General features: G+C 39.3%; 1 protein-coding gene across 3 annotated transcripts in view; it reads right to left on the reverse strand.

Moving 5' to 3' along the window:
• NGLY1 (N-glycanase 1) overlaps positions 1-25,179 on the reverse strand; it is a 67,342-nt gene that overhangs the window by 41,468 nt on the left and 695 nt on the right. For all 3 annotated transcript variants that reach the window (XM_008009302.3, XM_008009301.3, XM_008009300.3), the window contains exons 2-3: positions 20,045-20,159; positions 3,418-3,663 (exon numbers count right to left, since the gene is read on the reverse strand). In XM_008009302.3, coding sequence (XP_008007493.2) covers positions 3,418-3,663; positions 20,045-20,159 — 361 coding nt within the window. The remainder of the gene's footprint in view (positions 1-3,417; positions 3,664-20,044; positions 20,160-25,179) is intronic.

Genomic DNA, 25,179 nt, shown 5'->3' on the forward strand with positions numbered 1-25,179 from the left:
TTCAAGACCAGCCTGACCAACATGGAGAAACCCTGTCTCTACTAAAAATATTGAATTAAGGTATTGAATTAAGGTATTGATAATAGCTGGGCATGGTGGCACATGCCTGTAATCCCAACTACTAGGGAGGCTGAGGCAGGAGAATCACTTGAACCCAGGAGGCGGATGTTGCTGTGAGCTGAGATTACACCATTGCACTCCAGCCTGGGCAACAAGAGAGAAACTCCGTCTCAAAAAAAAAAAAAAAAAGCTCGCACATAGATCCAGACTAAGACTAAGAGGTTGCCTTATTGTTACTCTATGAGATAAAATTAGTTTTAAAATTAACTAGTTCATTTTATTATTTATCATTATCTGATAATATATGACTTTTATAATTTCAATGAAATAATCACAAATTATGATAATTGGTTTAAATAAACACATACCCACATATAAATTGGTAGTAATTTCTGGAGTGATAAAGAGTTGATGAAAAGTTCCTACCAATTTCATATACATACTCAAAGTAGTCATGTGCTAAATAAAAGCATACATTTAGATTAGCTGAGTAAAAAGTACTGACTGTATATTTTAAGCATATTATACTTCAGAATCACATCTTTAACCTAGATAAAGTTGTGAAGCTGGAAACAATGCTTCTAACATTCTGAGGTACCATGGCATTGAAAAATTGTCCTTGCTGTTTTGAATCTGCCTTTGGAAGGCAACTGTATAAAAATAAAGGATTATCAGAAAGTTACTTCCATTAGGAACACTAAACACTTAGCATGTACAACCAGCAAGTTTGAAAATCAATTAAGTCATTAGGGAAATGCAAATTAAAATCAAAATGAAATACTACTTAACCACCACTAAAATGGGTGTACTAAAAAAGACAGTAACAATAGTTGGTGAGGATACTAAGAAACTGGAAGCCTCACATATTTCTGATGAGAAGGTAAAATGGTACAATTTTGGAAAACAGCTTGGTAATTTCTTAAAAACAAACATAAACTTACCATACAACCCAGTGGTTCCACTCCTAGGAATCTACTCAAGAGAAATAAAAACACATGTCTACACAAAAATTTGTATGTGAATGTTCACAGCAGCATTATTCATAATAGGCAAACATGGGAAACAACCCAAATGTCCATCAACTGATGAATGGAAACAATATGTGGCATATCCTTAAAATGGAATATTATTCAACAATAAAAAGGAACAAAATACTGATATAGCCTACAATATGAAGAATTTCAAAATGTTACACAAAGTAAAAGCCAGAAATAAAAGATTACATACTACATAATTCTATTAACATAAAATGCCCAGAAAAAGTAGCAAGATTAACTTTCTAATAATCACCACCACTATCATCATTTACTCAGCATCAATATATTCCAGTATTTTGTATATTAAAAGCTTACTAGCAAATGTCAACATCAGTGACCATCATCTTGACTTATACATCAACATTTTACTTGATATAGCTTTAACCAAAAAAACACAAACAAAACAAAACAAAACAAAACAAAAAAAACAGTTATAAATTCACTAGGATTTATCCAGTTTATACACAGGTCAAATGCTTTAAAAACTATCTCTCTGGCTCCCTGACTTTGGTACATTTTAATTCTCAGTATCTCCACTCAAAATGGGCAAGGTAGAAGAAAACTGTCAAATTCTGTAGTATAGCAACTAATGATAAAAGCATAATTAACAAAACACTTTTAAATAATACATATATTCAAGTGATCCACAAATAACCAAGAGTTGTCTATGAAAAACAAGATTCATTCTAATTTCTCTCAACTTCTTTAAGAAATACAGAAGATATTTTGTCTGAAAGACTAGAGTAGTAAGAATTGATATATACTAGCCTATTAATAGCATACATCTTTGAGAAAGTTTACTTTCTTCTACACTAGAATGTGTTTTGCCAATAGAATGACATTCTGTTTTTAGTGTAGTGTTTAGAGGCTTTCTGGTGACTGACAGGATTTTAAAGACCTGGAACTATATCTGAATTGTAAGGTTAAGAACTAAAAAGAAAAAGGGCTGGGTGAGGCGGCTCATGCCTGTAATCCCAGCACTTTGGGAGGCCAAGGCAGATGGATCACTTGAGGTCAGGAGTTCGAGACCAGCCTGGCACACATGGAGAAACCCCGTCTCTACTGAAAATACAAAAAGTTAGCCAGGTGTGGTGGTGGGTGCCTGTAATCCCAGCTACTCGGGAGGCGGAGGCTAGAGAATCTCTTGAACCCGGGACGGGGGGATTGCAGTGAGCCAAGATCACACCATTGCACTCTAGCCTGGGCAACAAGAGTGAAACTCCATCTCAAAAAGAAAAAAAAAAAAGCAAAAATGAGCCAGGAGGAATGATGTGTGCCTGTAGTTCCAGCAACTCAGGAGGCTGAGGCACAAGAATCACTTGAACCTGGGAGGCAGAGGTTGCAGTGAGCCAAGATTGTGCCACTGCACTACAGCCTGGACAGAATGAGACTCTGTCTCCACACACACACAAAAAAAAGAGTTTAAAGAAGATTCAGAAAATGTGAATGGCTTTCCTGAGCCAGACCACTAACAAAATACTACTTAGCCCAGGAAAGAGATACTTTGTAAAAAAAAAAATGTTTGCAAACTTTTTGCGCTATGTGCATTTTAAACTATAATACTGCAATTAAAAAGATAAAGTAGGAAATCTTAAAAGATATATTCTAACACTGTAATTGGAAAACTCCTAAGAAAAGGTGTTAAAAACCAAGAAGGATGTTAAGTGAGCTTCTGTAACTGTACCAACCTTAACTGCAAAACTGATGAAGACCTAAGGTATTCAAACTGGAATGCACATGATCTCAGGGGGCATAAAAATCCATTGAGGTGCTTGTTAGACTTACAGAACTATCACAAGAATTTTTCTGACAGTAAAAACTTAGGAGAAGAATACGTAAGGACCTTGGTCAAAAGGGATTTTTGTAAACAGGGTAATTTCCTATCAAATGGAATCATTTTGGTTTATCAAGAATGCCTGTAAGTTTGACTTTAGTTCTTCACAAGTACATATATGGTGTATACCAATAACAAAATTTCACTAATTTGCTAGCATCCACTATCATTAAATTAATGCATTCTTAATTACCTTAAACCTAAAGAAGCTTTTTTATTGAATTAAGGTATTGATAATGGCTGTGTTGTTGGAAATAACCCCACAGTGAATGGCAGCAGGTATAATTTAGATCAGAAGTATTAATGTAGTAGAGGAAATTTGACAATTTTTTAAAGAGCTGAAGAAATTTGGATGTTTTAAAGTTATAAGAATCAAGAATAAAATATGGGGCATAAATTGAGGAATAAATCATAACACATTCCAAAGCTTTTGCTATTTCAACATTTTGAAAGAAACAGTTAAAGAAGGTTTAATTCTAACATTACCGTTGAAGCAGATGGTGGATCTGGTGACTGCCCTTGACGGTTCCTTGTGTGCTGGTTTAACCCACTGGGATTTGAAGACGATGTTGTAGGAAGCTGGGTACTGGCTGCAGGTTGCTGAGATGACTCTACTTTGTGGCTCTTATTTGAGCCATCCAATCTGCTACTTCTCTCTATGGCAATCAGGTCACGAATTTTTTGCAGCTGCTCCACTGAAGCTTTTTTAGGAAAGATGAGATGTGTTTCTCCCTGGAATTTATAAAATTAGAAAAAATGTGAACCTTTGCTTTATGCAGTCATTCTTTTGTGCATACACACATACACACAAAGAGAGAGATGTATAATGAAACCAATAGTATAGAATGCATGTTTCTAAAACCATACTGTTTTCTTACCACTATTGTTATTTTTAAATACAGTCTAAGGTAAATAATGCTTAAACATAAACCAGAAAATTATTTAAAAATTTATCTCCTTTTGGGCATTTAATCTTTAGCCTATTTAATGTGGTTCAAAGGACCTTCAGGAAAAAATATTTGATCTTCTAGAAACAATAAGTCAGACAGCCTCATAACGGTTGCAAAAATGTATATTCCTATCCTCTCTGCAACAGTATATGATACTAGTACTCTCTATGAAATTCCCTATGAAATAATAATGACAGTAGAGATACAGCCACACAAAAGAATCCCGGGTCACATAAAACCAATAAGAAGTTATCTAACAACCTTTGAATCTTGTTAATCTGAGTCTTTAAAGAATAGCTACATGATTAGAAGTCTGTGTATGGGGTCCACTAATTTTTCCAAGGTAACAAAAAGTACACCCTGATAGTCAATCCAAAAGTATGGATGGTTAACAGTAAAAGTAATCCGAGTAAAACAAAAAAAATAAAAACCATGTCTTTGAGTAATGATTCATTTAAAGAATACCTATAAATACGCTGAGAATGCTTTAAAATAAAATGCTACAACAAATTCTATAATATAAAACAGTAAATTACAAAACAAGAAACAAGGTGAAATGAAATGACAATGTATTCAATCAAATTTCTGGATATTGAGAACAAACAATGTTAAAACAGTAATTTCTCCAACTGCAAATGAGATAAAAAGTTGCAGCTGGGCATGGTGGCTCATGCCTGTAATCCCAGCACTTTGGGAGGCCCAGATGGGTGAATTACCTGAAGTCAGGGGTTCGAGACCAGCCTGGCCAACATGGCAAAAACCCTGTCTCCACCAAAAATACAAAAATGAGCCGGGTGTGGTGGCAGGTGTCCATAATCACAGCTACTTGGGAGGCTGAGGCAGGAGAATTGCTCAAACCTGGAAGGCAGAGGTTGCAATGAGCTAAGATCACACCACTGTACTCCAGCCTAGGTGACAGAGCGGGCTCAGTCTCAAAAAAAAAAAAAGTTGCTACAGCATGCAGTACACACAGACCTGCAGATCATGAGCATTTAAATTAAACTCCAATATCAACAATATTACTGAATTTCCCTGGTGACGGCAGACCTATAGGAATCAACTGAACAAGACATTACTCAATGACATGAAAGTCAATTTCATCTGAATCCTTTTTAAAAAGCTGGAATAGACCAGCAAGCTCCATGTATGACTCATAATTGCTATAACAAAGACAACTACAATGTATTATCTTCGTGTGTTCTAGGTACCATGCTAGGGTTTTTTTTCTTTGAGGCAGGGTCTCCCTCTGTCACTTAGGCTGGAGTGCAGTGGACTGATCAAAGCTATAACCTCAAACTCCTGGGCTCAAGCAATCTTCCATCCTCAGCCTCCCAGTAGATAGGACTACAGGTGTATGCCACCACACCTGGATGATTTTTTTATTTTTTGGAGAGACAGGGATCTTACTCTTTTGCCCAGGCTGGTCTCAAACTCCTAACCTCAAATGATCCTCCTACCTCAGCCTCCCAAAGCAAAATGCTAAGCGTTTTAAACACATTATCTCAAGTAATACTAACAACTACCCTGAAAAGTACGTATTAGATTAATACTTTTTTTTTTTTTTTTTTTTTTGAGATAGTTTCGCTCTTATTGCCCAGTCTGGAGTGCAGTGGTACGATCTTGGCTCACTGCAACCTCTGCCTCCCGGGCTCAAGCGATTCTCCTGCCTCAGCTTTCCGAGTAGCTGGGATTACATGCGCCACCACGCCTGGCTAATTTTTGTATTTTTTAGTAGAGACAAGGTTTCACCATGTTGGTCAGGCTGGTCTCAAACTCCTGACTTCATGTGATCTGCCCACCTCAGCCTTCCAAAGTGCTGGAATTACAGGCGTGAGCCACTGCGCCTGGCCAATACTCGCTTATTATATGAAAATACAAAGGCTTGGGGAAGTTAAACAACCTGCTCGAAGCCACAGAATAACTGGCAGAGCAGGGATTCAGACTCCATGACCTTAATTGTTATACTATAACTGACTCCATCTTCGACTGAACAGAGACCGAACGAAACCCACGAGCTTAAACAAATAGTTGAAGGGAATGAGCAGAGAACATTTGTACAACTGTAACGATTAGATGACTGCCAAAAATTGTAACACAATGCTTTTTCAACATTAGAAAGAATCTTCTTACATCTAGGAGGAGGCCTAGGAAGAGAAACCAGACATCTGGTTTAAAACCAAATATGGAGGCATCTGATCTCATACTGTTACTGGAACAGCACTGAGAAAGGCAAATAACTTCATGGACAGAGAAGGAAAAAGAGCATGACAGGTTATTTAGATGTAGGTCTCCGTCCACAACTCAGAGAGGGCCCCATTAAGACAGAAATGCTGCTCATGCCATGCTCCCTTCCCTTCAATCTCCTTACAACCAGCCCTAAAAGAAGATATAATTATCGTCAAAGTGTCTATATCAAAATATTTAACCAACAGCACTGTTAATTTTCATAAATGGACAAAATTATAAGCTTAATGCACTAGATGTAATAACATTTTAAGAAATCAAAAAGAGGCCAGACGCAGTGGCTCACGCCTGTAATCCCTGCACTTTGGGAGACTGAGGCAGGTGGATCACCTGAGGTCAGGAGTTCTAGACCAGCCTGGCCAACATGGTGAAACCCCGTCTCTACTAAAAGTACAAAAATTAGCCAGGCGTGGTGACAGCCGCCTATAATCCTGGCTACTCAGGGGGCCAAGGCAGGAGAATCACTTGAACCCAGGAGACGGAAGTTGCAGTTAGTCAAGATAGCGCTATCGCACTCCAGTCTGGGGGACGAGAACGAGACTTTGTCTCAAAAGACAAAACAAAACAACAACAAAAAAAGGCCGAACGCAGTGGCTCACGCCTGTAATCCCAGCACTTTGGGAGGCTGAGGCGGGCAAATCACGAGGTCAGGGGTTTGAGACCAGCCTGGTCAGCACAGTGAAACCCGTCTCTACTAAAAATACAAAAATTGGCTGGGGGGTGCCTATAATTCCAGTTACTTGGGAGACTGAGGCAGGAGAATCGCTTGAACCCAGGAGGCGGAGGTTGCAGTGAGCTGAGATCATGCCACTGCACTTCAGCCTGGGTGACAGAACTAGACTCCGTCTCAAAAAAAAGAAAAAAAAAAAAAAGAGAAATCAAAAAAAATTCTAGTATTTAACAAATTTGTTTCTCAAGGAATTTTTGTTGAGACAATTCTTACTACAGGATAGTTAGCAAACCTGACCCTGACCACTAAATGCTGAAAATATCATCCAGTCAACAAAACAACCAAACTGCCCTAGCAAATTTCCCATTCTCATCTTCAACAGGTGGAAGAAAGAGGTGCAGGTGGAGGGGGCAGGTATGGCTCCTAGTGGAAAACTACTTCACTGAGATAAACTGTAGGGTCACATATCCATTTGGAACCCAATCTTTTTCATTTCAACATCACTCTCAGAAACTGTCATAAAAAAGAATGCAGCCTCAGAGACAAGTGGGCCTAAAAGTAACCAGAATTTTAACATAGTTGAAAATTTTGGGATATGTCTTAGGTTCATACTCCATTTTCAAAAGCCCACCACGCTGGGAAAATCAGATATCCATACGCAAAGGAATGAAACCAGAACCCATCTATATCTTACCATATAAAAAAATCAAATCAAGATGGATTAGAGGCTGGGCGCTGTGGCTCACGCCTATAATCCCAGCATTTTGGGAGGCTGAGGCAGGTGGATCGCTTGAGGCAGGGAGTTCGAGACCAGCCTGGCCAACATGGCAAAACCCCGTCTCTACTAAAACTACAAAAATTAGCCGGGCGTGGTGGTAGGCGCCTGTAATCAATCCTAGCTACTCGGGAGGCTGAGGCAAGACAATCACTTGAACCCCAGAGGCGGTAGTTGCAGTGAGCTAGGATCACACCACTACACTCCAGCCTGGGTGACAGAGCAAGACTCCATCTCAAAAAAAAAAAAAAAAAGATGGGCCAGGCACGGTGGCTCACGCCTGTAATCCAAGAACTTTGGGAGGCCGAGGTGAGTGGATCACCTGAGGTCAGGAGTTCAAGACCAGCCTGGCCAACATGGTGAAACCCTGTCTCTAGCAAAAAAAAAAAAAAAAAAAAACACTAGCTGGGCATGGTGGTGGACACCTGTAATCCCAGTTACTCGGGAGACTGAGGCAGGAGAATCGCTTGAACTTGGCAGAGGCTGCAGTGAGTGATGATTGTGCCACTGCACTCCAGCCAGGGCAACAAGAGGCGAAACTCCATCTAAAAAAAAAAGATGAATTAGAGACTTAAGTGTAAGACCTTAAACTATAACCTTAAACTATAAGACTACTAGAAGAAAATACTGGGAAAACACTTCAGGAAATTAGTCTGGGCAAAGATTTCATCAGTAAGACTTTTTTTTTTTTTTTGAAGCAGAGTCTTGCTCTGTCGCCCAGGTTGGAGCGCAGTGGTGCGATCTTGGCTCACTGTAACCTCCATTCTCCTGCCTCAGCCTCCTGAGTAGCTGGGACTACAGGTGCCCACCACCACGCCCGGCTTTTTGTATTTTTAGTAGAGACGGGGTTTCACCGTGTTAGACATGTTCTCAATCTCCTGACCTCGTGATCCGCCCACTTCGGCCTCCCGAAGTGCTGGGATTACAGGCGTGAGCCACCACGCCCGGCCTCATGAGTAAGACTTTAATAGCACAGACAACAAAAGCAAAAATTGACAAAAGGTATCACATCAAATTAAAAAGTTTATGCACAGCAAAGGAAAGAACAAACAATGTGAAGAGACAAACTAGAAAGTGAAAGAAAATATGTGCAAACTAGTCAAATGACAAGGGATTAAGAACCAGGATACAAAAGGAACCGAAACAACTTAATAGCAAAAAACAAATCTCATTTAAAGATGAGCAAAAGAGGCCAGCACAGTGGCTCACGCCTGTAATACCAGCACTTTGTGAGATCGAGGTAGGTGGATCACTTGAGGTCAGAAGTTCGAGACCAGTCTGGCCAACATGGTGAAATCCCATCTCTACAAAAAATACAAAAGAATTAGTCGGGCAAGGTGGCGTGAACCTGCAGTCCCAGCTACTCAGGAGGCTGAGGCAGGAGAATCACTTGAATTTGAGAGGTAAAGGCTGCAGTAAGCTGAGATTGTGCCACTGCTCTCCAGCCTGGGCAACAAAGTGGGACTCTGTTTCAAAAAATAATAATTAAAAATAAAAATAAAAATGAGCAAAAGATCTGAATAGACATTTCTCAAAGGAAGACATACCATTGTCTAACGGGTATATGAAAAAAAAGCTCAACATCACTAATTATCAGAGAAATGAAAATCAAAACCATAATGAGATATTATCTCACTCCAGTTAAAATAGTTATTATCAAAAAGACAGAAAATAAATGCGGGCAAGGATGCAAAGAATCTTTTTCTTTTTTTTTGAATTTTTTTTTATTATTATACTTTAAGTTCTAGGGTACATGTGCACAACGTGCAGGTTTGTTACATATGTATACACGTGCCATGTTGGTGTGCTGTACCCATTAACTCGTCATTTACATTAGGTATATCTCCTAATGCTATCCCTCTCCCCTCCCTCATCCCCACAATAGGACCCGGAGTGTGATGTTCCCCTTCCTGTGTCCAAGTGATCTCACTATTCAATTCCCACCTATGAGTGAGAACATGTGGTATTTGGTTTTCTGTTCTTGCGATAGTTTGCTGAGAATGATGGTTTCCAGCTGCATCCATGTCCCTACAAAGGACACAAACATCCTTTTTTATGGCTGCATAGTATTCCATGGTTTATATGTGCCACATTTTCTTAATCCAGTCTGTCACTAATGGACATTTGGGTTGATTCCAAGTCTTTGCTATTGTGAATAGTGCCGCAATAAACATACGTGTGCATGTGTCTTTATAGCAGCATGACTTATAATCCTTTGGGTATATCCCCAGTAATGGGATGGCTGGGTCAAATGGTATTTCTTGTGAATGAACTCCCATTCACAATAGCTTCAAAGAGAATAAAATACCTAGGAATCCAACTTACAAGGGATGTAAAGGACCTCTTCAAGGAGAACTACAAACCACTGCTCAGTGAAATAAAAGAGGACACAAACAAATGGAAGAATATACCATGCTCACTGAGAGGAAGAATCAATATTGTGAAAATGGCCATACTGCCCAAGGTAATTTATAGATTCAATGCCATCCCCATTAAGCTACCAATGACTTTCTCCACAGAACTGGAAAAAACTGCTTTACAGTTCATATGGAACCAAAAAAGAGCCAGCATTGCCAAGACAATCCTAAGCCAAAAGAAAAAAGCTGGAGGCATCATGCTACCTGACTTCAAACTATATTACAAGGCTACAGTAACCAAAACAGCATGGTACTGGTACCAAAACAGAGATATAGACCAATGGAACAGAACAGAGCCCTCAGAAATAATACTACACATCTACAGCCATCTGATCTTTGACAAACCTGACAAAAACAAGAAATAGGGAAAGGATTCCCTATTTAATAAGTGGTATTGGGAAAATTGGCTAGCCATAAGTAGAAAGCTGAAACTGGATCCTTTCTTTACTCCTTATACGAAAATTAATTCAAGATGGATTAGAGACTTAAATGTTAGACCTAAAACCATAAAAACCCTAGAAGAAAACCTAGGTAATACCATTCAGGACATAGGCATGGGCAAGGACTTGACGTCTAAAACACCAAAAGCAATGGCAACAAAACCCAAAATTGACAAATGGGATCTAATTAAACTAAAGAGCTTCTGCACAGCAAAAGAAACTACCATCAGAGTGAACAGGCAACCTACAGAATGGGAGAAAATTTTTGCAATCTACTCATCTGACAAGGGGCTAATATCCAGAACCTATAAAGAACTCAATCAAATTTACAAGAAAAAAACAACCCCATCAAAAAGTGGGCAAACAATATGAACAGACACTTCTCAAAAGAAGACATTCATACAGCCAAGAGACACATGAAAAAATGCTCATCATCACTCGCCATCAGAGAAATGCAAATCAAAACCACAATGAGATACCATCTCACACCAGTTAGAATGGCAATCATTAAAAAATCAGGAAACAACAGGTGCTGGAGGGGATGTGGAGAAATAGGAACATTTTTACACTGTTGGTGGGACTGTAAACTAGTTCAACCATTGTGGAAACAGTGTGGCGATTTCTCAAGGATCTAGAGCAAATAATCTTTTATACATTGTTAGTGGGAATACAAATTAGTATGTAAACTAAGAAAAAGAGTATGAAGGTTCCTCAAAAAAACTAAAAATAGAACTACCATATGATTCACTAATCGTATTGCTAGGCGCATATCCAAAAAAAGTAACCATTTTTTAATGACCTTTAATTTAAAAAAAATTCTTATGCTTAATTTTTAAGCATTTTTAATTTTTTTTAATTCTATTTTTTTATTTCAATAGGTTTTTGGGGAAGGGATTGGTGTCTGGTTACATGGATAATTTCTTTAGTGGTGATTTCTGAGGTTTTGATGCACTTATGCCCGACTAAATGTATAGTCTTTTATCCCTCGCACCCTTCCTACTTTTCTCCTCTCCAAGTCCCCAAAGTCCACTGTATGGTTCTTAGGCCTCTGTGTCCACATAGCTTAGCTCCCACTTATAAGTGAGAACATATAATGTTTGGTTTTCCATTCCTGAGTTACCTCACTTAGAATAATGGTCTCCAATTCCATTCAGGTTGTTGATGCCATTCAGGTTGCAAATGCCATTATTTCATTCTTTTTTTTATAGCTGAGTAGTATCCACAGTATTCCACTTTTTTGTTTGAGACAGAGTTTTGCTCTTGTCACTCAAGTGGGAGTGCAATGGCACGATCTCAGCTCACTGCAACCTCTGCCTCCCGGGTTCAAGTGATTCTCCCCTCAGCCTCCCGAGTAGCTGGGACTACAAGTGTCCACCACCATGCCTAGCAAATTTTTGTATTTTTAGTAGAGATGGGATTTCACCATGTTGGCCAGGGTGGTCTTGAACTCCTGACCTTGAGTGATCCACCCACAATGACCTCCCAAAGTGCTAGGATTACAGCCATGAGCCACTATGGCCTGGCCTCCACATTTTCTTCATCCACTTGTTGACCGATGAATTGATTCCATATTTTTGCAATAGCAAATTGTGCTACTATAAACATGCATGTGCAAGTGTCTTTTTCATATGACTTCTTTTCCTCTGGGTAGATATGCAAGTACAGGAATTGCTGGATCAAATGGCAGATCTACTTTTAGTTCTTTAAGGACTCTCCACGCTGTTTTCCATAGGGGTCACACTAGTTTACATTCCCACCAACAGTGTAAAAGTTTTCACCAACATCTGTTATTTTTTGACTTTTTAATTATGGCCATTCTTGCAGGAGTAAGGTGGTGTCACACTGTGGTTTTGATTTGATTTCCCTGATAAAGATGTTGAACGTTTTTTCATATGTTTATTGGCCATTTGCATATCTTTTGAGAACTGTCTATTCATGTCCTTAGCCAACTTTTTGATGGGATTTTTTTTCTTGCTGATTTGAGTTCCTTCTAGATTCTAGATATTAGTCCTTTGTCAGATGCCTAGTTTGTGAAGATTTTCTCCCATTCTGTGTGTTGTCTGTTAACTCTGCTGATTATTTTAGCTGTGCAGAAGCTTTTCAGTATAAGCTCCATCTATTTATCTTTGTTTTTATTGCATTTGCTTTTGGGTTCTTGGTCATGAAGTCTTCATCTAAGCCAATGTCTAAACAGGTTTTTATGATGTTATCTTCTAGAATTTTTTATGGTTCCAGGTCTTAGATGTAAGTCTTTCATACAGCTCCAGTTGATTTTTGTATAAGGTAAGAGATGAGGATCCAGTTTCAATCTTCTACATGTGGCTTGCCATTTATCCCCGCACCACTGAATAGATGTTCTTTTCCCACTTTATGTTTTGAAGATCAGTTGGCTGTAAGTATTTGGCTTTAATTTCTGAGTTATTTATTCTATTATATTAGTCTATGTGCCTATTTTTATGCCAGTACCATGCTGTTTTGTTGACTACAGTCTTGTAGTATAGTTTGAGGTCAAGTAATGTGATTTGTCCAGATTTGTTTTTTGTTTAGTCTTGTTTTGGCTATGTAGGCTGCTTTTAAAAATTTTAGGACTGTTTTTTCTAGTTCTATGGAAAATGATGATGGAATTTTGATGGGAATGGCACTGAATTTGGAGACTGCTTTTGGTAGTATGGTCATTTTCACAGTATTGATTCTACCCTTCCATGAGTATGCGATGTGTTTCCATTTGTTTGTGTTGTCTATGATTTCCTTCAGCAATGTTTTGTAGTTTTCCTTGTAGAGGTCTTTCACGTGCTTGGTTAGGTATATTCCTAAGTATTTTATTTTATGTTATTGCAGCTATTATAAAAGGAGTTCTTGATTCTCAGCTTGGTCGCTGTGGTGCACAAATAGTGCTACTGATTTGGGTACATTAATTTTGTATCCTGAAACTTTACTGAATTCATTTATCAGCTCTAGGAGCTTTTTGGATGAGTCTTTAGGGTTTTCCAGGTACACGATCATATCATCAGCAAACAGCAACAGTTTATTCCTGTTTACCAAGTCAGACAAGACTGCTCTGGCTAGGACTTCTAGCACTATGTTGAATAGATGTGGTGAAAGTGGGCATCCTTGTCTTATTCTGGTTCTCAGGGGGAATGCTTTCTGCTTTTCCCTATTCAGTATACTGTTGGCTGTGAGTCAGTCATACACAGCTTTGATTACCTTAAAGTATGTCCCTTCTATGTGAATTTTGCAGACCTGTCTAGTGCTGTCAGTGAGTACTGAAGTCTCCACTATTATTGTGTTGTCGTCGATCTCATTTCTTAGGTCTAGCAGCAATTGTTTTATAAATTTGGGAGCTCCAGTGTTAGGTGCATACATATTTAGGACTGTAATATTTTCCTGTTGAACTAGGCCTTTTATCATTATATAATGCCCTTCTTCGTCTTTTCTTAACTGTTGCTTTGGAGTCTGTTTTGTATAAGAATAGCTACTCCTGCTGGCTTTTTGCATGGAATATATTTTTTCACCCCTTTAAGTTTATGTTAGTCTTTACGCATTAAGTGAGTCTCTTGGAGACAGAGAATACTTGGTTGGTAAATTCTTATTCATTCTGCCATTCTGTGGAGCATTTAGGCCACTGATATTCAATGTTAGTACTGAGATGTGAGGTACTATTCTAGTGATCATGCTAGTTGTTGTGTGAATACTTTGTTTTCTGGTTTTTTTCATCATGTTATTTATTGTTTTATAGGATCTGTGAGATTTATGCTTTAAGGAGGTTATATTTTGGTATTTCAAGGTTTTATTTCAAGATTTAGAGCTCCTTTTTAGCAGTTCTTGTAGTGCTAGCTTGGTAGTGGCAAATTCTCTTGGCATTTGTCTGAAAAAGACTATCTTTCCTTCATTTATGAAGCTTAGTTTTGCGGGATGCAAAATTCTTGGCTAACAATTATTTTATTTAAAGAGGCTAAAGATAGGACCCCAATCCCTTCTAGCTTATAGGGTTTCTACTGAGAAATGTGCTGTTAATCTGATAGGTTTTCCTTTATAGGTTATCTGATGCTTTTGCCTAAGGGCTTGTAAGATTATTTCCTTTGTCTTGACTTTAGATGACCTGAGGACTATGTGCCTAGGTGATGATCTTTTTGAGATGAATTTCCCAGGTGTTCTTTGGGCTCCTTGTATTTGGATACGTAGATCTCTAGCAAGGCCAGATAAGTTTTCCTCAACAATTCCCTCAATTATGTTTTCCAAATGTTTAGATGTATTTTCTTCCTCTAGAACACTAATTATTCTTGGGTTTGGTCGTTTAACATAATCCCAAACTTCCTTGGGGCTTTGATCATTTTTTAAATTCTTTTTTGTCTTTGTTGGATTGGGTTAATACAAAAGCCTTATCTTTGAGCTCTGAAGTTCTCTTCTTCTACTTGTTCAATTCCACTGTTGAAACTTTCCAACGTATTTTGTATTTCCCTAGGTGTGTTCTTCACTTCCAGAAGCTGTAATTGTTTTTTATTTATACTATTTATTTCTCTGGAGATTTTTTTTCATCCATATCATGTATCACTCTTTAAATCTTTTTCAGTTGGTATTAATCTTTCTCTGGTGTCTCCTTGAGTAACCTAATAATTGACCTTCTGAATTCTTTTTCTGGCAATTCAGAGATTTCTTCTTGGTTTGGATCCATTGCTACTACGCTAGTGTGACCTTTTGGGGATGTTAAAGAACCCTGTTTTGTCATATTACCAGAATTGTTTTTCTGGTTCCTTCTCATTTAGGTATAGACTATGTCAGACGAAAGATCTGGGGCTCAAGGGCTGCTGTTCAGATTCTTTTGCCCCACAGGGTGGTCCCTTGATGTGGTGCTCTTCCCTTCCTCTAGGAATGGGGCTTCCTGAGAGCTGGACTGCAGTGATTGTTATTGCTCCTCTGGGTCTAGCGACCCATTAGAGCTACTGGGCTCTGAACTGGTATTAGAGAGTGTCTGCAAAGAGTCCTTTGATGTGATCTGTCTTCAAGTCTCAGTCATAGACATCAGTTCCTACTCTGATGGAGGTGGCAGGGGAGTGAAGTAGACTCTGTGTGGGACCTTGGTTGTAGTTTTGTTTAGTGTGTTGGTTTTCTCGAATTCCAGGTGTGCTGGCAGTAAAGCTGTCATGTGGTCAGACTCAGGACCTCTGGTTAGCCAGGATGTTACAGGTGGTGGAATCAGCTGTTGTTTTTTCCTTTCTTGGAAAGGAAGTGATGCTCAGCCAGGAGGTGATGCTTTCAAGACAGCATCAGCTACGGTAGTATCAAGAGGATATAAGCTTGCCTTAGGGTTGCCTGGATAAGCATTTGGGTTTCTCAGGTGGTGGGTGGGGCCATAGAGTTCCCAAGAGATTATGTCTTTTCTCTTCAGTTACTAGGATGGGTTGAGAAAGACCAGCAGGTGAAGGCAGGGTTAGGCGTGTCTGAGTTCAGACTCTCTTTGGGTTGGGCTTGTTGTGGCCGCTGTGGGGGATAGGGGTGTGGTTCTCAGGCCAATGGAGTTATGTTCCCAGGGAGATTATGGCTGTCTCTGCTGCGTCATACAGGTTACCAGGGAAGTGAGGGAAAGCCAGCAGTAACAGGCCTTACCGTGCTCCCACGCAGCCAGAAGGGCCAGTCTCACTCCCACCATGAGCCACCCATAGCACCATGTTTATATCCAGGCAGTGTGCGCAGCGCTGAGATTTTGCCCCAGGCTACAAGTCTCCCCACTGAGAAAGCAATCAGGGCTTTCAGGCTTCACCCCTCTCCGTCTGCTTTGGCTTCTGTGCTTGTATCTGCATTTCCTCTTTGCCGCCTCCCCTATACTCCCCAGTCCAGGAAAATTCGTGTTCAGCTGCAAGTTTCATTCTCCCTGTGGTCTTTCCCCAATTCCACTGGCAGCCCTCCCCAAGGACCCCTGTGAGATAAAGTCAGAAATGGCCTCCTTAGTGGCCAGGAGTGTCTGCAGGCTCTTCTCGCCACTTGTTCTACTTTTGTATTTTGCTCAGCTCTCTAAATTCATTTCAGCTCTAGGTAAAGTTAAACCCTTCTCCCATGATCTGGATTTTCCGGTTCCCCAGTGGACCTTCCCCCTCTCACACTTCAGGCACTCACAGATTTTCCTGTCTCATGGAATTTGCAGCAGCAAGCTGCTTTTTTCAAAAGATCTGTGAATTCTTTTGGTTTTCCTGGAATGTTCCTGTGGTAATTCTCAGAGCAAAAGTTCACGATGTGAGTTTCCAGGCACTGTTCTGTCAGTCCAATTGGGAGCTGCAAGTTAGTCCTGTCTCCTATCCACCAGTTTCCAAAATCAGCATATTGAGGAGATATCTGCATTCCTACGTTTACTACAGCACTATTCACAATAGCCAAGATATGGAATTAACCTAATTGTCCATCAACAGATAAATGGATAAAGAATATGTGGTATATATACACAATGGAATATTATTCCACCATAAAAAAGAACAAAATCCTGTCATTTTCATCAACATGGATGGAAATGGATGGACCTTATGTTAAGCAAGCCAGATTCAGAAAGACAAATACCACATATTCTCACTCATATGTGGGAGCTAAAACAATTGATCCCATAGAATAAAAGAGTGATTGTAAAAATATATTACAAAATTAAATACAAATTTAAAAAAATAAAGAAGAGTGGAATGGAGTTACCAGAGTCTTGGAGGGACAGAAGGGACTGGGCAATAGAAAGAGATTGGTTAATGGGTACAAAATTATAGTTAAATAGGAGGAATAATTTCTCGTGTTCTACAGCACAATAGGGTGACTATGGTTAAGAATAATTCATTGTATATTTCAAAATAGCTAGAAGACAGAATTTTGAATGTTTCTAACACAAAGAGATGATAAATGCTTCAGATCATGGATATTCCACTTACTCAGATTTGATCATTACACATTTGTATGCTTGCATCAAAATATCACCTGCACCCCATAATGTACAACTATTATGTATCCATATAATTATTCTTTAAAAAGCCCACTAAATTTCTTTTTGGTGGTAGAGTTCAGTTTCAGCACTATTAGTTCTTCCTAAACTTAGCCACGCTGATAAAACATTTACTTCAAACAAGTCCTGAGGTGTGATGTCTAAAGCCAAACAGAAACTTTAAGTATAAATTAGTCATATCAAAACCTGTTAATCTTTTCTGAAATTGTGACTCCATTTGCATCAAATACTACTACAAGTCTCAGTGTGGCCTGTTATTTGGCACTGGAGTGACCAACACTGGTTTGCCTGAGACTGAGGGGTTTTCTGGGATGTGGGACTTTCACTGCTAAAACCAGGACAGTACTGAGCAAACTGGAATGGCTGGCTATCCCACTTGGCACTCAAATATTTGCTGAATGAAAGACAAATCTAATTCTATTAAATATGTGACACTTCAACATGAGAAATGGGTAAAGCCTTCAGTTGTCATTTACTCAATTTTCCCAACTAATTTGAATCTTGAAAACTGGCACTTCCTTGAACAAGGAATTTTAAATTCTTTATGTTAAGACGCCTGTGTATCATCCACAATCAGATGACACCGTAATTTATATCCCCAGCCTAGTCTCTCCTTTGGGGTTGTAAACTCATATATCCAACTGCTTGATATCTCTACTTGAATATTTGACAGCAAATTAATCACAATTGTCCAAAGACAGGTGGTGGTTTCTCCCTTAAAACCTGCTACCCTCTAAGGGTTCTCTATCTCAAATAATGATACTCCCATCCAATTAGCTGCTTAAACCAAAACATAGATAAGTCCCTGATTCCTTCCTTTCCCTTATATCTTACATCTAAATCACGAGCAAGTCCTGTTGATTCTGCCACAAAAAGAAATCCTGGATCCATCTTCTCTCCATCTCCACCATCAGTACTTAATTCAACAAATCTTTATTGAGTGCCTAACATTTCTAATGTACCAGCATTGTTCCAGGAGCTAGCAACACAAGGAACAGAAATGACAAAAAGCCCTGCCTTCATGGACCTTACACAAACCACTACCATTTCTTATTTAGACTAACATAATAAGCTTTCTAACTGGTCTCCCTGCTTCGTCCCTTGTCCCCATCCCACCACCTCCAAGAATTCTCTTTACAGCAAGCTGGAATAATCTTCAAAAATATTTTTCCCTACTTAAAACTTTCCAGACTGGGCACAGTGGCTCACGCCTGTAATCCCAGTACTTTGGGAGGCCAAGGCGGGCAGATCACCTGAGGTCAGGAGTTCGAGACCAACCTGACCAACATGGAGAAACCCCATCTCTACTAAAAATACAAAATTAGCCAGGCTTGGTGGCATATGCCTATAATCTCAGCTACTTGGGAGGCTGAGGCAGGAGAATTGCTTGAACCCAGGAGGCGGAGGTTATGGTGAGCCGAGATTGCATCATTGCCCTCCAGCCTGGGCAACAAGAGCGAAACTCCATCTCAAAAAAAAAAAAAAAAATATTTCCCAATGGCTTCTCATCTCACCTAGAATAAAGTCTAAGTCTTTTGCCGCAGTCCTCAAGACCCCACGTGTCCTGGTCTCTGCCTCCCTATGCAGCTTATTTCTGTTTCACGGTTACTCCTGCAGGAAATCCTTTACACACATTAATCCTTCTGTCTGAAATACACTTACTTAAGAGTTTCAGGTACCTGAGATGTTTCAAGTCACAGCTCAAATGTCATCTCCTCAGAGAGGCCTTCCCTGACCACTGCCTGCCATGCAAAGTACTTTTTATTCTATTACCTGGTCTTATTTTCTTCTTTGCACTCATCTTGTTTTCACATCTACTGGCTGTTTAAACTATTAGAAATGTAAGCTCCACGTGAGATGGGATTATATCTACTACTTTGTTCACTACTGTTACTTCAGGGACTGAAATGGAACCTGGGGAGGGAAGCAGAGAGGCACGAAGGAAATGGAATCTTACATAGGAGCTCAGCATATCTCTTTAACAATTTCTACGATTGCCTATTCTAACTACTACTGACTACTGAGTCTCTGTAACCTGTTCAAATTCTTTCAACACTCTACAAAGGAGAACTAGTTAAGGATATAAACATAAAGAAAATTCAGAATCTTAATAACTACTTTCAATGTGTCATAAAATTAAACTACACCACAAGATTCCAAAAGGTAACACCAAAATATTCGTTTGAAGTAAACAAAAAAACATACCGAGACTCCTCTCCTGTCACAGAAGAAACCCCTTCTGTGTGGCAACTGAACTCAGTTTTTCTGTTTACTTCAGACTCTTTTCATTTCCTACTAGAAACAGGTAGCTAGATCTATTAGTATTCACGTGTGCTCACAAATCAGGTTTTTGCTAAAAGCCTAAAGTGAACCACATTTGGTCCTGGGGTTGCATGTTTGACCCTCCCTTATTCTCAAGAATTGAGACTCGTAAGAATTTCTCTGTGGAGCGTTGTTACACTTTACTGAAATTTTAAACTATACTTGCTGTGATTTTTAAATGTCCAATCAGTGAAGAAACAACTATTTCTACTGATTCCCAAAATGATAAATAAAAAACATTATCTTATTCAAACAATTATTCACCAACATGATAATGACTGCTTTGTGCGTGAAGAGGGGAGAGGAAATCCTCGAACATACTTACCTCTTCAAAGCCCATTTCAAATAAACATTCAACAGCACCTCTGACAGGCAAGAGTCTAGTAGAAAAAGCTGTGTTTCCAATCCGGATAGATCTATATTTTTCATCATTAGGGTTTCTGACAAAAAACAAAAGTTTGATTATATATAGTAATTTATATTTTTCATAGTGTTTTTGTATTCCTTTTAATATTTTATACTGGCTACATTCCTACATGGTAGCATAGGCTTGAACTTCAAATAAATAGGAAGCAGTCTGGAAAAGTAGTTCAATTTTGTGACTCTTACTTCAGTACACATCTAGCACCACCTCACTGTTTAATTTCACACCTCATAATATTAATGCTGCCACAAAGAAAATCCATGTGACATATTAATTCGGTGCTGTTAAGTCTAGACACCTTAATGAGTCTTTTAGGCTGTTTAAAAAAAAATCCATGTAATCTCTGAACAGGGGCAAAAAATTTTATCTGTTTTGTTCTGATGAATCTTCATCATATAGAATGGTTCCTGGCACATAGATGGTGGTTAACAAATATTCGTGAAATGAATGAAAGAAACTAAAAAGTTATATAAAAACAGATCACGGCTGGGTGCAGTGGCTCATACCTGTAATTCCATCACTTTGGGAGGCCGAGGCTGGTGGATCACGAGGTCAAGAGACTGAGACCATCCAAGCCAACATGGTGAAACCCTGTCTCTACTAAAAATACAAAAATTAGCTGGGCGTGGTGGTGCACACCTGTAGTCCCAGCTACTTGGTAGGAGGTAGGAGAGTCGCTTGAACCTGGGAGGCGGATGTTGCAGTGAGCTGAGATTGTGCCATTGCACTCCAGCCTGGGCAACAGAGCAAGACTCTGTCTCCAAAAAAACAAAACAAAACAAAACAAACAAAACAGGTCATGGTTCTTCAAAGACTTTACTTTCGACACACATGACCCAGGTATACCTTTATAGTCACTTGATTTTCTTCCTTCCCTAAATCAGTGATTGCTCTTACTGTAAGTGAAAACAGTAAGTTACATTCTGTGCTGTTAAGTTTAAGGTACTTTTTTTTTTTGAGGTGGGGGGGTCTCCCTTCAGTTTAAAATACATTCTTTTTTTTTTGAGAGGGGGTCTCGCTCTGTTGCCCAAGCTAGAGTGCAGTGGTGTAACCTCGGCTCACTACAGCCTCTGCCTCCTGGGTACAAGCAATTCTCCCACTTGAGCCTCCCAAGTAGCTGGGATTACAGGGGCGCGCCACCGCTCCTGGCTAAGTTTTGCATTTTTTAAGTAGAGACGGGGTTTTACCATGTCAGCCAGGCTGGTCTCGAACTCCTAACCTCAGGTGATCCACCCGCCTCGGCCTCCCAAAGTGCTGGGGATTACAGGCATGAGCCACCGTACCTGGCCCAAGACACATTCTCAACACAGTACAGCAATAAAAGGAAGATACAAATTTCTTTTACCATAATTAAGATTTTGAATAGCATACTTGAGACAAGAAACCAGCATATGAAAAGTTTTGGTTTGAGATTTTTAATTACTTTGATAAATCAGAAGAATTGTTTGAAAAAAAACATTAAAAGAACATAAGGTTAAGATAAAGACAGTATTATATACAAAAGACTCTCAGAACATAGTTTAGGATGATAACTTTCATATCTGACACCAACTGCCTTAAAGTGATAGGACTTCTTTAAGTACTATGTTAAGGAGGATTCTGAGGCAGTGTCTGGGATCCACAGGAAGATGTACTTCCATAAGAAGCCATCAGCCTGGGGTATGGTATGGTGAGTAGGCAAATGCTAGCAAATGACTTATCAACTTTGTCCTATCTACACATGTTCCGTAGATATTCTGACATAAAAACAAAACCAAAAAGCAAATATTTTAATTTTATAAGTTTTAACAAATTTTGCATTTGTTTTTCACCAGTCAACTACCTATTGCCAAATGTCATAAATACTCAATGAATGTTTTTAAACTTTTCCCTAATTTCAAAAATCATGTAAGTTTATTACAGAATATTCAGAGACAAAAGCTCTAAATAGTGCTATTCAAAATGTCCACAGATTGGTGCTAATCTACAAATTATTTGCTACCCATATGCAAGAAGTACAGAAATCTTTTGTTTGTTTACAAGGGCATAAAAATGAAGCAAGAAGTACAGAAATGGAATGTTCGGTATATAGCAATTTGATACTGCCATGAAATTTTCAGTGTATTTTACAAGTTATTGGTCCATAAGGGATTGGAAATTAAAACAAAAACATTGTTCTTTACTGTATGTAATTTGAGAATCACGGATGGTTGTTAAATACAAAGAAAATTTTATTCTCAACTCTTTATTCTGTGTATTAGATTAGGGTTTCTCAGTCTCAGCACCATTAACACGTGGGACCTTTTCTTAGTGGAGTTTCCTTGAGTGCTGCAGAACATTCAGCATTCCTGGCTTCAACTTCTACACTGTGTTACAAGTGAGTCTCTCTTTCTTATCACTTAAGAAAACTGAACTATAAGATAATCCTACATTTATCAAAGCTACTTTTAGATAAATGAGGCATCTTTTCCTGACACTCAATGTATTTCACAGGGTGATAAACATGTCAGTACCACCAGGATGATATAACCTACTGGTTCAAAACTGCTTGAGCTATTTTAATCTATTCTTTTCCTTACAGCTTTCAGATCTCTACATGCTCGGTCTTTCTCTGGGTGAATTTTCTAGTTTCTTCCTTCTTTCACAATTGTTTAAAAATTCTTATAAAATACACATCAGTTCTCATATAGTTTGTTTTGTTTTTTAAAAAACAAAGTCTTGCTCTGTCACTCTGGCTGGAGTGCAATGGCACTATCAAAGCTCATTGCTGCTTAGAACTCCTGGGCTCAGCAATCCTCCTGCCTCAGCCTCTGAAGTAGCTAGGACTACAGGCAAGACACCACACCTGGCTATTTTTTTTTTATGAAGAGATGGGGTCTTACTATATTGACCCTGCTGCAATCCTTCCACCTGGGGTGTCCTAAAGCCCTGGTATTACAGGCGGGAGCCACTTCGACTGGCCTTTATTATTTTGATATATGTTGCTTCCATTTAACTATTGATATACAATATAGATTTTCCTCCTTAGTTTCTAGTGAGATTTATTTATTTATTTATTTATTTTGAGAAAGGGTCTCACTTTGCCACGCAGGCTAGAATGCAGTGGCATAATCATGGGCTCAAGCCATCCTCCCACCTCCGCCCACCAAATAGCTGGGACTACAGGTGTCTGCCACCACACTTGACTTACTTACTTACTTTATTTATTTATTTATTTATTTTTAATTTAATTTTATTTTTTTGGGACGGAGTCTTGCTCCGTTGCCCAGGCTGGAGTGCAGTGGCTGGATCTCAGCTCACTGCAAGCTCCGCCTCCCGGGTTCCCGCCATTCTCCTGCCTCAGCCTCCCGAGTAGCTGGGACTACAGGCACCCGCCACCACGCCCGGCTAGTTTTTTGTATTTTTTTTGTAGAGACGGGGTTTCGCCATGTTGCCCAGGCTGGTCTCTAACTCCTAAGCTCAAGTAATCCGCCCACCTTGGCCTCCCACAGTGCTGGGGTTACAGGAGTGAGCCACCGTGCCCAGTGAGCAATTTTATTTTTATATCATCTGTGGACCTCACATTAATCTATTTTTCTCAGTAAAAGAATACTGCAAACAGGGTCCAGCAATGACAGTCACATCCAGTTCCTCAAATTCTATCTTTTTTCTTATTAAATATGTTGAGTAAACTGACCATGGTTTTGTGCATAGATTGATACCAAAGGCCTGATCCTGAAGCCCTCAAAGACTTAGAGGGCTGTAGGGACATTAGACTTCAAATCCATCATATCCTCTTTCCTATCCCTGGAAAAGCAACGCACAAAGACTTTCTTAAACTCTTCTCAGCATTATTCCAGTGTGTCCACTATCCTTTGAGCTCATTGCCACACCCCTCATCTTTCAGAATCTTGAACCCGGGAGGCGGAGGTTGCAGTGAGTCAAGATTGCGCCGCTGCATTCCAGCCTCATCAACAAGAGCAAACTCCGTCTCCAAAAAAACATCAGAAACAAGCCATTAGTAAACATTCCTAATGAAGATTATGATGTTAAATGTCATTATTTGCATGCAAAGGTTTCCTCCTCAAGCTAAACCTCAGCATTTTCGGTTTCACTAGATTTAAAGCAGAAGTGAGTCTTCATTACAAGGGCACCTCTTTTTTCTGACTAGTGGGGTTTAAATAGCTTGGTGGCTTTCCAGGCGGCAAGTCCCAGCTAATGGGCTCTGGAGAACCCAGCCTATCAGTTCATTTATGGAGTGCCTTGGCATCCTTGTACTGTGAAGAGCTGTAAGGCCTCAAAGGGTGAAAAAGGTGAGTTGAGAAGGTGTCACAGAGCACGAAGGTGGTCCCCACACAGGTCACAATTATGTAGCTGTGAACAGGCTACATGTTGCATCCTTCATAGCATCTGCCACAAAATAAAGGCTCAACATATTTTCCCTTCAATTTACTTTAAACATCATTACCATTGCCTAAATGAAATATTACTGACATGGATTTTAAAGACTGCACATGTAACTAATGTCTAAAATTGGGTCACATGAAACATAACCTTGAAACTGAGAAGAATTTCCTCTTAGACTTCATGATAATTTACCAACCACTTAATGCACCAGGGGCTGAGGGGAACAGAGAACCTAATTAATTAATCACGGTGACCTGATAAATGAGGTAACACCACTAAAGCAAGTGGCGCTCCTTTAACCTCGGTTCCATTTCCCTCCCCCAACACCATATCTCTCCGTTAAGACACATCATTTGATCTGCAGAGTTGAGGTGGGTCCTCATTCAAAATGAATAATCAAACTTGCCTCCCAATTCCCGAAATCTACAAGGTCCCCTAGACCTCTAGAAGTGCAATTTTGCTGACAGGAAAATGAAGCAAATTACTCTCATCCAAGGCGATTACCTCCACGAATTCTTAAAGAGTTTATATAGTAGAGTCCTGGTATTAATATAAAAACCATAACTTCAAAATACTATAATGTTTCAATCAACAAAAGTGGGCAAAAGAAAACATTACAAATTTTAAAACCCACCACTTCAGAAGCATTATGCTTTAGTACTCGGATAGTC

This window comes from Chlorocebus sabaeus, chromosome 15, assembly GCF_047675955.1.
Source record: "Chlorocebus sabaeus isolate Y175 chromosome 15, mChlSab1.0.hap1, whole genome shotgun sequence".
Classification (NCBI taxonomy): Eukaryota; Metazoa; Chordata; class Mammalia; order Primates; family Cercopithecidae; genus Chlorocebus; species Chlorocebus sabaeus.